This window comes from Notolabrus celidotus, chromosome 19 (genome assembly GCF_009762535.1).
Source record: "Notolabrus celidotus isolate fNotCel1 chromosome 19, fNotCel1.pri, whole genome shotgun sequence".
Lineage (NCBI taxonomy): Eukaryota > Metazoa > Chordata > Actinopteri > Labriformes > Labridae > Notolabrus > Notolabrus celidotus.
In genome coordinates, this window is record NC_048290.1 from 2,254,127 (window position 1) to 2,266,939 (window position 12,813).

Below are 12,813 nucleotides of genomic sequence, written 5' to 3' on the forward strand. Positions count from 1 at the left end.
ATCACATTCACACTGTTGATTTTCAGCAACATATCCCAACGATAGTCAGAACAACTACCAATAGGTGTGGTACTGATATTCGTGGTATCCAGAGGATGAATCTAACTGACTTTTGTTGATCCTAGCAGGTCACAATTCCTTCTCTGAGAAGTTATATGAGGATAAGCTGCCTTGTTTTTGAACACCAACTCAATCCAAGTGGATATATCCAATTAATACAAATTCGGTAGAGACGTTCATGGTCCCCAGATGATAAATCCTAATGAATAGTCATTCCCTGACTCTTGATTTAGCACAACAATGAGATTCAATCTTTAGTTTTTTCAAATAAATGTCTCAACAACTGTGTGATAGATTGCAATGAAGCTTGGCCCAGACATTCATGGTGCCCAGAGGATACACCAACAAAACTCTAGGAATACATTTTATATGGGATTTCTGGGTTTTATTGTCAAGTGTGTTCTTAATTTTGCTTTATTAACAAAAAGAGCTACCTAAACATTTATAAAATAAAGAATAGGCAGAGTGTTCGCCAAAGTTTTCATGGTTCCCAGATGATGAACCCTAATGAATTTGGTGTTACCTTGACTTTTGATGCACGTCTTCTATGAAAACTGGTATGAAGCTTCAAGCTGCCCTCAGGATGGATAATCAAAAATAAAAAGTCAGGAAATATTTTGTTGAGGAAATATCTTGACCAAATGTCTCAAATTAATTACTTCCTGATTGGCTTCACCTGTGCTTTGTGTTTACTGATGATGTCACATTTATCTCAGGCTCAAATCTGATGTCAGGTGTAAACAACAGAGCCATAAAACAAACTTAACCCTGAAGCAGTTTATCATCAATTTGACTGTCTGGTTTTAAAAACCTACATTTATATTAATTACTGTGACAATCCAGGATCCAGACCAATGATCACAACAGATGGATGCCCAGAAAGAAGCCAGGGCAGTAAAATATCATCAAAAACTTCACCACTTTGCCGTGGCAGACTGCTGTATCATCACATTATCTTTGGCTGAGTTGAAGTGCTGAGTCAGGCAAAGACTCGCAGCCAGCATGAAGATCAGGATGACAGAAGCACATTTAATGTTGCATTTACTACTCGAGTAAAAAACTTCTTCAAAGGCTCAAACGTATTGTTTTCCTTTTCAGGTGATGAGACACGAGAACTCCAGTATCTTAGAGCTAGATGGGAAAGAAGTTTCTGAATTCACTCCGTCCAAACCTCGAGAGAAGTGGCTCCGCAAGAGGACTCATGTTAAAATCAGGGTAAGGTCTCTTTTTAAATTTAATGCACACAAAACATCCTACCTAGTGTTCCATCTTGTATGGCTTGTTGCTTCCTCACCGGAGCTTTAAAAAGAGGCATTGCAAGAAACTCCAACAGGATAAGGTTGCCCAAATGTTGCCTGAAAGACGAAACTCAGGCCAAAATCACTCTCCTCAGCTCCTACAGCTTAAGTGCTGCTCTTAATTAACATTTTAATCAACTTACAGCCTCTCTCATCTGGATGTTGGCAGCTGCACAGTGAAAAGCTTCGGTATAGAGAGATTTCAGGGAATGAGTTAAACCCAAACCTTGCAAGTAAAGAGGTCATGTCCTCCACAATCCCCTCTGGATGGGAATGACATGCAGGAAGAAACCCCGGTGAATGAAACATCACGGCAGCACGAGGACGAGGATTCAGATTTCCTGTTTTGTGCTTTTCTGTGTCAGAACGTGACGGCGAACCATCGTGTGAGTGACGCCGTGTTTACGGAGGACGGAGCTCAGATGGTGATGGGACGTTTCATGTACGGCCCTCTGGACATGGTCACACTCACTGGAGAGAAGGTAACGACAACGTCCAGCTGGGATGAACCAAACAGAAAAAAAAAGGAAAAACGTGTTATGTAATGGTCGCACCATCTGTGTCATTCAGGTCATTGTGTTATTTCCTGCAGATTGACATCCACATCATGACCCAGCCTCCCTCTGGAGAGTGGGTGTACTTTGACACAGAGCTCACCAACAGCAGTGGACGTATCTCTTATGTAATCCCGGAGAGCAGGAGGCTGGGCATCGGAGTGTATCCTGTCAAAATGGTGGTCAGGTATGATAAGTCACCCTCTGACTCAGGCTGTCTGGGGGGCAGGTGTTTAAAAAAAATTAAAGGGCACCAGCTGCATGCTGCGGGTCACCAGTGTGCAGGAAGCATGATGCATTTATGGAGGTGTATTAAAAAAAACCTGGGCACGATAAGACTGAGTCATACGTATAGACACAGGAATGTATCATATATTAAGCAGCTCAGAAGCATCAACTCACTTTACCATCTGAATCTAGTTTTCGCCACTAAATGTGACACCTCAGAGAGCACTTCATCATGCTTTGGCTAGATAGGGGCATCCTTCAGGAACCTGCCCTGCATTTCTGTATTTAAAGGGAACCATGAAATGCCATGCATCATGTTTTCTCCACTAGAATAGCAACATAAAAGACAAAACATCATATTTTCTTCATTGAAATAGCAACTATATAATTTTTCTCCACTGGAATAGCAGCATAAAGGACACAACATCATGCTTCTCCACTAGAACAGAAACATAAATGACACTTCATCATGATTTCTCCACTAGAATAGCAACATAAGCGACATTACATCATGTTTTCTCCACTAAAACAGCAACATAAAGGACACTATCGTGTTCCTCCATTGAAATATCAACATAAAAACACTACATCATGCTTTCTCCAATAGAATAGTAACATAAAGGATACTACATCATGTTTTCTCCACTAGAACAGAAACATTTAGGACAATACATCATGTTTTCTCCACTAGAATATTAACATAAAGCACACAACATCATGATTCTCCACTAGAATAGCAACACAAAGGACACTATCATGTTTTCTCCACTAGAACAAAAACATTTAGGACAATACATCATGCTTTCTCCAATAGAATAGCAACATAAAGGATACTACATCATGTTTTCTCCACTAGAACAGCAACATTTAGGACAATACATCATGTTTTCTCCACTGGAATAGCAACATAAACATTTCGTCATGTTTTCATCACTAGAATAGCAACATAAAGGACTCTAAATATTTTTTCTCCACTAGAATAGCAACATAAAGAAGCTACATCTTGTTTTCTCCACTAGGATAGCAACACAAAGGACACTATCATGTTTACCCCACTAAAATAGCAACATAAGGGACATTACATCATGTTTTCTCTACTAGAACAGCAACATCAAGGATACTACATCATGTTTTCTCCACTAGAATGTCAACATAAAAGACACATCATGTTTTCTCCACTAGAATAGCAACATAAAGGATACTACATCATGCTTTCTCCACTAGAATAGCAACATAAGACACATCATGTTTTCTCCACTAGAATAGCAACATAAACAACACTACACCATGTTTTCTCCACTAGAATAGCAACATAAAGGACACTAGAATTTGTCTTCTCCACTAAAATAACAACATAAAGGATACTAAATCATGCTTTCTCCCCTAGAATTGTAACACAAAGGACACTTTCATGTTTTCTCCACTAGAACAGCAACATAAATGATACTATTATGTTTTCTCCACTTAAATAGCAATACAAACGGCTCCGTAAAGGGAACGACATCAGGTTTTCTCCACTAAACGGGAACACTGTGAACACTTTATCTCATTGAAGTCACTACAAAGGGAGAACAGAGGACACTGCATCCCATTTTAACATTTTGAAGGACCCTATAGTGCTCTGTTTTAAGTTTTCTCCACTAATTAGGTGTGGCTACTTGATGTTTTCTCCACTGGAAGGGCCGTCTAGATGGCATGATGGAAGGACAACCAAGAGACAGCTAATTTCTCTCCATGTTTCAAATGGTGCACTACATTTTCTCTAATTGAAGGACTCTTCTCGTGTTTTCTCCAGTAAAGGGAAAATTGTGGCCCTGTCTTCATGTTTTGAACACTGAAAAGGAAGCATGTCTGCACCCCTTAATCCAGCCCTTCACTGAGTCATTGATATTTTCACCTCAACAAGTTTCTGTTTCCATTTTAATCCCTGTTGTTTGTCCTGCAGGGGCGACCACACATTTGCCGACAGCTACCTCTCTATCGTACCGCGAGGAACAGAGTTTGTTGTCTTCAGTATCGACGGCTCGTTTGCTGCCAGTGTGTCGATAATGGGCAGCGACCCAAAGGTCCGAGCTGGAGCTGTGGATGTGGTGAGGTAAGGATCTCACCCAGAGCTCTGGAGATACATTTTTAAAATGACGGTGAAGAATAAATGAAACATCTGAGATTCTCCTCCTTTCATTGTTTCCTGCAGATACTGGCAGGACCTGGGCTACATGATTGTGTATGTAACGGGTCGCCCTGACATGCAGAAGCAGCGTGTGGTGGCCTGGCTCTCTCAGCATAACTTTCCTCACGGCGTCGTCTCGTTCTGTGACGGGCTGGTTCACGACCCTCTCCGACACAAGGCCAACTTCCTTAAAACTCTCATCAACGAGGTAAAAAAAAAAAGCCTCTGAGTCTGAAGTGGTTTCATATTAAAAAACTTGAACTCTCTGAAATCTAACCCTCCTTTTTAATCAGGCCTACATGAGGATCTTTGCTGCCTACGGCTCCAACAAGGACATCTCTGTGTACTCGTCTATCGGCCTGCCTCCCTCCAACATCTACATCGTGGGAAGGCCGACCAAGAAGATGCAGCACCTGTGTCAGGTATGATGTGAACCCTGATGAAGGGAAGCAGGATTTTCTGGTGCATACATTTACAGCATAAGTACTCATCTTCTCTTCCAGTTCATCCCAGACGGCTACGCCTCCCACCTCTCCCAGCTGGAATACAACCAGAGGTCTCGTCCCGCCAAGTCCCCGAGCACCCGCATGGTCCTCCGCAAGGGCAGCTTCGGTTTGAACGCCGCCGGGGGAGACTTCCTTCGCAAGCGTAACCACATCTTTCGCACCATCTCCTCTCAGCAGCCTGGAGGGTCAGGGCCTGCCTCCCCCAACCAGCTGGGGCGGACTGAGCGCACGCTGAGCCAGTGTGAGATGGAGAGGGACCGAGGGGTCGCCGCGGCAGCTCAGAGGAGTATGAGCATAGCCGCGGGCTGCTGGGGCCGCAGCGGGAGCACCAAGGAGGGGAGCGGAGGTTTACACAGCCATAAATGAGACTCAGAATGGAGCGGTGCGGTTTGAAGACCCAAGCCTAAGCCACCATGATCTCTGGACTGATGAAGGAGAGGAGTGTGGAAGAGGAGAAGGAATGGATGCAGGGTTTGTATATTAAAAACAACTGGAAAGAAACATTTACTGATTGTAACGAGAAGAGCAATCAGTCGTGGAGGAGTGGACTATTCAGGCCGAGAGGGATCCAGCGAACAAAAGACAGTTCTGTAGCATGACTCTTTCAAGTAATACTTTTATAGGAGCATCACTAATTATTCAAAAGACGACAAGGAAGGATTAACTGAAATATTGTAAGCCTTAAAAGTATCTCCTGTAAAGGGACAAACCTCCACCCCCCTCCATCCAGACACACACACAGTCCTAGCATCCACACTCATGAGCTCAGGACAAACTGCAGACTCATCGTCAGACAGTCGAGCACGGGTTTAAGGCCGCTTCAAACGGCAGCCATGATGAAAAGTCTAACTTCTGTTTCTGTTCCATTGTCGACACAAAACTTCACCCAGCAACAACCGGCAATAACTCAGAGGAAGGGGAGAGACACGAGGTACGAGTTCATCCAAATTACAAAGAGAGATGTTTCTGAGTCACCTCTGATCCTAACCGGCCTTACAGATGGATTTAAGTTATTCTGGATTTGATCCGCCTGAGGTTACTCCCTTTGTCCAAATCCACTACACAGAAAAATATTTCAATTTAACATTTAACTCAAGAAATTATGCCCCGCTATAAGAAATAGTAGAAAGGTAAATCTATTCATGATGTTAATGTCCAAAAATATGAGTTTTTGTTGAACTCACGGTTGGAATTCCATGATTTTATACTCAATTCATGATCCCCAGAGGATAATGATTAATAATCTAACTTTTTAAATCCCAACATTTCCTGTAGGGCCATATGAGGTCTAAATTTGAGCACCTTTTTGGCACAATATGGAAGAAAATACTTCATAGATTTGCTAGGAAATTGGGCTCAAACAATCATTGTCCCCAGAGGATGATGCCTATTTATTTATTATTGATTTAGGATTTGGTTCCCCTGTGAATGTGCCATCATGAGGTCAACAATTTTAGTTTTGTGTATAATATGTAAGCAAATATTGGATACATTTGAATGACATTTGTTAGAGAGATTCATGGTACCCAAAGGATAGACCATCCCAAACTTTTAAATAAATGGGACTGTCATCAGGTTACATTTTTTATGTAACCAAAGAGATATTCTGAAGTATCTTGGCTGGATTAGAGCCTGTGATGGTGCCTTTGGGATTCAATTAATTCATGGACATTCATGATTCCCAGAGGATGAACTAAGGAGGATACATGCGTACTGATGTCAGCCCTGGTCTGACTTGAGACGTGTTATAAAAGAAGTCCTTTTGTAATTTGGATGAACTGACCGTTTCAAACCTCTGAGAGCTGCGTCTGAATTCATCATCAGAAGGGAAAGAACCTTTTGTCTTAGTCTAAACACAGTTTAATTCATCGCTGTATATAACTCCATACTCTTTGCAGGTTGCTCATCCAGTATCCATTCCACCGTGTTGTTATATTTTGTAGTATTTCCCCTTCAGTGTGGCCTCTGGGCCATCAGATCCAAGGCCTTAATATCCAACAAGACACTTTGTCTGCAGATGGAACAGAGAGCAGGAAACAGGGCATGCAGCATTAAAGCAACAACTGAAACTTTGTACAGTCCTCAGCAACAATCCCTTTATACCGTCATCTGCTTGCAATACCTCTGATCCACCTGTTGGTGGTGTTCTGTTTCCCACGTATGCTGCTGCAGGGAGGAACTCCAGTTGTTCCCTGGCTTTTTGCTCTTTTTGCTCGCAGGGGAAGAAGAAGGATGAACTTGTGTTTTCTGCAGAGGAGCTGGATTCATTTCTAGGCTGGACCCTGGGAGGGAGAGGAGGGAGGATTTCCACAACGTTTTCACACACTGAGACTTGATAAACAATTTTTACCAAATGGAAGAAGAGAGGACGAAATTCAACAAACATGTTGAAAAGACTGGACTGATCTTTTTCAAGGTGAATGTGGAGGTGCCCTGATGAGAGCAAACTTCATGTGTTGCTTTTATCTACTGAGCTGTATATTTTCATTCAAAGGGGACGTACAAAAGAAGCCACATCTCATCCAAACACACAAACCATGTGCACAAATAGTCAGGTTTTTTTAGTGCTGATGCCAACCAAGCTCACTTTAGGGTTCACAGTTTATAAGTCGGTCTTTAAATACAGTTGTTTGTTTTTGTTTGCTTGCAGAAGACACTCAAGATGTTTATACTGATGATAAATTGTTAACATGCTTGCTGTGCTCTGAGAAGTCTACGTTAGTCTTGGGAATCTTTCTCAAATTTCAATGTTTTAGAGAGATGTTGGAATAAAACATTTGGACAAAATCCACTCAGAGTGAAACGGAAGATTAGGGCCACTGAAAACCTTTTTCTTGGAAGTAAGGCCTATAATATATATTTTTAAATCCTGAATTAATTCCCAGAATTCTTAAAAAAAAAATCAGAATTTGGCATTATAGTTAGAATTTAAAAAAAAGAGTCAGATATGGATTCTCAAATATGTAGCAGGCTGAAACTTTGAGCCGTATAAGAAGGATAAATTATATCAGAGCAGAAACCAGTTTGTCTTCTTTATTTCCTGTTCTGCTTTTAGAGGCGTACCCCAAGGCTCCATCCTGGGCCCCCTTTAGTTTTCATTATACTCAAATCAGACTCCAAATTACATTTCTATTCTTCAAAAAAATCAAAATCTACAGACTCTTTTATGATATATTCATTATGCTCTTAGCCAGCCTTATGTTTGCATGAGTCACAGTAAAGAAGATCATTCTTTTATGTTTGGATAAATGCAAATAATGCTGAATTGAATGTCCACAGTTTGAACCTAACCCGTCTTCTACCAAGGACAAATGACTGAAGCAAGCAAAACCTGTTTTTAAAGTTTAAATCTGCATCTCTCTTTTTGTTAGAGCTTAAAATTGTGAACCTCTTCTTTAAACCCATGAAAGCTTTCAGAGTAAAGGTCAGTGGAGCAGTTCTAACTCTGCTTCTCTTCATTTTACTATGCTGTTATTTTAATTCTTAGCTTCCACACAACACAGGAGTGTGTGTTTCTCCACTCTGTGTGTGATCAGTCAAGTCTTCAACCCCACACAAAAAGCCAAAATCATTCTCTAATACTGTAGTCAATCAACTGTGTAACCTCATTGTTGTTTTTTGCACTAGTTCTCGGTGGAGATATTCTGTTGTTAGCCTCTCATGTGCCGCTGTAGTGCATGACACTTTTTGTTCATTTCAGGGTAAACTGTTTATACAGGTACGCACATGTCTGTACATTTTGTCAGGATATGAAAATAATGTAAGTAAATGTGCCAAACAGTAGATGGTTACTGAAAAGTATTTAGACCGGGGGTTTTCAAAATCTGACACGGAGGGTTCCCAAACATCCTCCCTCTTTTTATTGTTGTTAATAGTCTCACTCTATTTGATAGATAAGCGTCTCAATGTTGGGACTACAGTTCCCATAATGCTTTGGGAGATGTATAAATGAAGTGACTGCATGATGAATTACAAATAATAGGTTGCAGCTGGTTATCTGCTCATAAAAACACAGACAGCTGTCACTAGACGTCTTCTAAAATGAAGGAACCTTTAAATTTCACTGTTCTCAGGAAGGTTCTGAGGGTGTAAGATGCACCGATGTTTTAGTGTAATTTTAAAGCAGATTTGAGGACATTTACTCATGGACATCGGTTTTACTACCGTCCTCTGCAAATGTGAGTAAATCTTTTTGTTGTATTAGTCTCCAAACTGGATTGAGTTGGAACTCAGAGACTGGGTGCATTTTATGGCGCAATTTTCCCCTAAAGGCTGATTTAAGAATTCTAAATTAAGACCTAAAGGTTTAGATACTTGGGACACTGATGGGAATTATACCCTTTGAAAAAAAGCGCAAACTTGATCAGAAATATATGTAATTGAAAAAAGTTTTCCCAAACTTAAATGGGTGCATTTTATGGCGCAATTTTCCCCTGAAGCCAATTTAAGAAAACACTCTAAACTTAGACGTAGAGGTCTGGATACATGGGGCACTTGTGAAATTATACCCTTTGGAAAAAAGTGAAAACTTGATCAAAAATATATGTTTTCATTACTGTTTTTCCAAATTTAAATTGGTGCATTTTATGGCGCAATTTTCCCCTGAAGCCAATTTAAGAAAACACTCTAAACTTAGACGTAGAGGTCTGGATACATGGGGCACTTGTGAAATTATACCCTTTGGAAAAAAGTGAAAACTTGATCAAAAATATATGTTTTCATAAATGTTTTTCCAAATTTAAATTGGTGCATTTTATGGCGCAATTTTCCCCTGAAGCTGATTTAACAAAAAAAAAACAAATTTTAAACATAGAGGTTTAGATACATGGGGCATTGATGAAATTATACCCTTTGAAAAAAAGTGCAAACTTATTCAGAAATGCATGTTAATTGTAACTGTCCAAATTTTAATTGGTGCGATTTATGGCGCAATTTGCATTGATCGAGCACTAACAGTCATTTTAGTACTGTGTATTTTGAAGCCAATGTTGCTGCATTCTTGTACATAATGCAGCAACTTCAGAATACTCAAATAAGGCTACAAAGAACCAGGTTTATTTTTGCGTCATTGCAACCCGTCCTTTCTCAGACTCGGTTGCGTCACATTTTGAAAACCCCTGATTGCGACAGAATTCAACTTTTACTATAGTAAAAAAAAAAGGGGGGGGGGGGGGGGGGGGGATTGATAGCATTTACTGATTTGACTGGATTTGATTGTTTGTGACTACTCCGTTTTAGTCAAATGTTGCCCATGTCTGAGAAACAAAGTGGCTTTTAACAGAAAACTGAAGATGTCCTCTAACTTTGAGAGCGGAGGTGGAGCGTGTTGCTGTAATTATGGACAATAAGCTATTGTGCGAGAACTCATGGACTTTGGGTTTTGAGTTTTTGTTGGTTTTTGGCTGCAAACACATTGTTCCCCTCCAGCCGTGTGGCTGCTGAGTTGAATGTCCGCCCCATTTGGATCTCTGAGACTGTTCAGGAGCCATGGATGCTGTCATCACTGTACATACTGTAAAGATGTATATGTAGGACTTATATGTTCAAGAGTTATTTATTTACCTAAAGATCATTATGTTACTCTGGAAATTTCAGGTGAAATATATTTGAAATATGTAGCATTTTATTTGTCACTTTGGCGGTCATTAAGGCTACGGACCAACACAGGAAGGTTTTTTGTTTTTAACAGTGCAATATTATTATTCCAATCACAACCAGGCTGAACCACTATCACAGCAGGGGCACAATCTACCACAGCGCAGTCTGAAAGCATACACACACCACCTGCAGTCGTTTCACACCTTGTGAAAAGTATTTGTATTCCAGCTAATGTTGAACTCTGCTGTCTCTTTACAACAGTCCACTGCTGAGCATTTTATAGGACCTACTGTACCGATTTTTCAAACTGGAGTATTTTACAAACACTTTGAAATATAACTGGAGACTGATTTTCAGTCGAAAGTGGGTGCATGAAGAAGTCAATCCCATAACAGTGCAGCTCTATTTAACAAGCTGTTGCATGTCATCCAGTCAGATTGGAGCTAATTAATCTTCATGCTAAACAATAATAAACCAGATGTGTTGTCCACGATGTCCTCACTGTTTAATGAATAAATATAATTAAAACATTTCATGAATACATTTGGGATTATAATTATTGCTTAGTATTAGTGTCTGTTAGAAAAGGAACCACTTTGTAACAAAGTATGAACTGGTGCAGGTTAGCCTAGCTAGCTTAGAGAAAACGGCTAGCTTGAATGTATAGCATCAAAATCAGCTTCAAACTGTCACTGATACTCATAAACTTAATATTTTGCACATAAATAAGGTAGTTTAGTTCACAAATGATGCTGCTGTGTCGCTTTTATTACATTAAGACTAAGCAAGGTGTGTGTTTCCCGCCATTACCACTCTCAAAGTTAAGCTAGGCTAAGCTAAGCTAGCTTGCTGTTCGTGTTAGCCTGTAAGCTAAAAACGGGGGTTGCCAGGTTGTGAAAAAATACCCTTTAATCACGAGTATGCCACTTTATTTCTACAAAAAGCAGACTTAATTAACTTGAAACATCCCCATTACTTAGATTAATTGAATATTTAAGGTTAAGTTATATTATTAAGCTATAAAACTGCAGTTTTAGATAACATACGCCAAGGAAGTGAGTTTCAAACTTATATAGTAGCAATAATTCCCCAGTATTTTGAATACAGGCGGTGTTTTGAAAGAGATTCCAACTCAAAATTGACAATAGTTCAGTAAATTGAAGTCCTGGTTTTAGCTTTTACAAGTATAAACACTTAAACACATCATACCTGAATATATTGAAGTTATAAGCAACTGTAAAAACACTTTAATGTGGATTTTGTGTAATTTTTTCCAGTTCCCATACATAGCCTGATAGTAAACAGTCAATAAAAACTTGATAGTATAACATAACAAATTAATGATCTATATAAATATGTGGCTACAACTACTCACTATGGTTTATTGACCATTTAAGTTTAAATAACTTCTTGTAAATGCCAAACAGGGAGCTTTAAATTCACAAGACTCAACAGCTGACAGATGCACAACTCAACAGTGTCAGATTACTTTTCTGGTCCAGTTTGACTTATGTTAATTTTAGACGGAGGTCAAAGTAGGTAAAAAATCTTCGTTTATGTGTGGTCAGGTAGGTGACACTGAACTCTGCCTGGACCTGGCACCCAGTAAAATCTGATCTGTGGAATAAAACAAGCAGACAGTAACACAACACCCGTCTTCCCTGTCCCTGTGGGCTAAAACCAGGGTGTGGTGGATCCACTTTGTTTCAGATGGAAACATCAATTAGAGTACATCAATTCATCGTCTGCAAAAGATGAATCCTCACCACGCTTGTGATCCTTTGAGTTCTCTATCAGCACAGGCAGGTTGGTATATGTGGGACTGATATATTGTACATACATTCATGGTCTCCAGAAGATGATACAGGAGTACTTTGAGCCCCTACTTTTTAGTGTACTGCTGCAGCAATGATTCAGACATAATACAATTTTTTTTTCTTCTGGTTAATAATACAAAAATAAGAATTCATAGTCCCATGAGGATGGAACTTATTGACTTTGATAGACTATCTTTAGCAGGTTATTTTTTTAAATTTGTAGCTTTAGTTATCTGATCCCATAAATAGCAATTATTTTAATTTAATAGATTTTGTCTTTTCCAATTTTGCCACCAACAAGTTAATATTTTGCACTGATTGCCCCTAAATTTGGCACTAAATGCAAGGTCCTCTGAGGGTAAAACCTTGTGGCATTAATCTAATTTAATATTGAGAGCCGAACTAACACATTGGTCTTTTCATTACATCTGTTGAGTGAAATATAAAGTTACATACATGCTGTATTGTCCTTTGACAGAGAAACAAACTCCCATCAACAATTTTCTGCAACAAGCTGAGCAACAAGATCCCACGTTTACTACAGGTAGTACACTTCAACCTTATCTCCTAAACTTATTCAGG

At 39.7% G+C, this 12,813-nt stretch overlaps 1 protein-coding gene across 1 annotated transcript in view; it reads left to right on the forward strand.

Moving 5' to 3' along the window:
- Positions 1 to 12,813, forward strand: part of LOC117831070 (membrane-associated phosphatidylinositol transfer protein 2-like) — a 74,742-nt gene that overhangs the window by 56,179 nt on the left and 5,750 nt on the right. The window contains exons 21-29 of the mRNA XM_034709549.1: positions 1,159 to 1,275; positions 1,724 to 1,840; positions 1,951 to 2,099; positions 4,086 to 4,235; positions 4,335 to 4,518; positions 4,604 to 4,732; positions 4,814 to 8,994; positions 12,099 to 12,220; positions 12,710 to 12,775. Coding sequence (XP_034565440.1) covers positions 1,159 to 1,275; positions 1,724 to 1,840; positions 1,951 to 2,099; positions 4,086 to 4,235; positions 4,335 to 4,518; positions 4,604 to 4,732; positions 4,814 to 5,182 — 1,215 coding nt within the window. The 3' untranslated portion in view covers positions 5,183 to 8,994; positions 12,099 to 12,220; positions 12,710 to 12,775. The remainder of the gene's footprint in view (positions 1 to 1,158; positions 1,276 to 1,723; positions 1,841 to 1,950; positions 2,100 to 4,085; positions 4,236 to 4,334; positions 4,519 to 4,603; positions 4,733 to 4,813; positions 8,995 to 12,098; positions 12,221 to 12,709; positions 12,776 to 12,813) is intronic.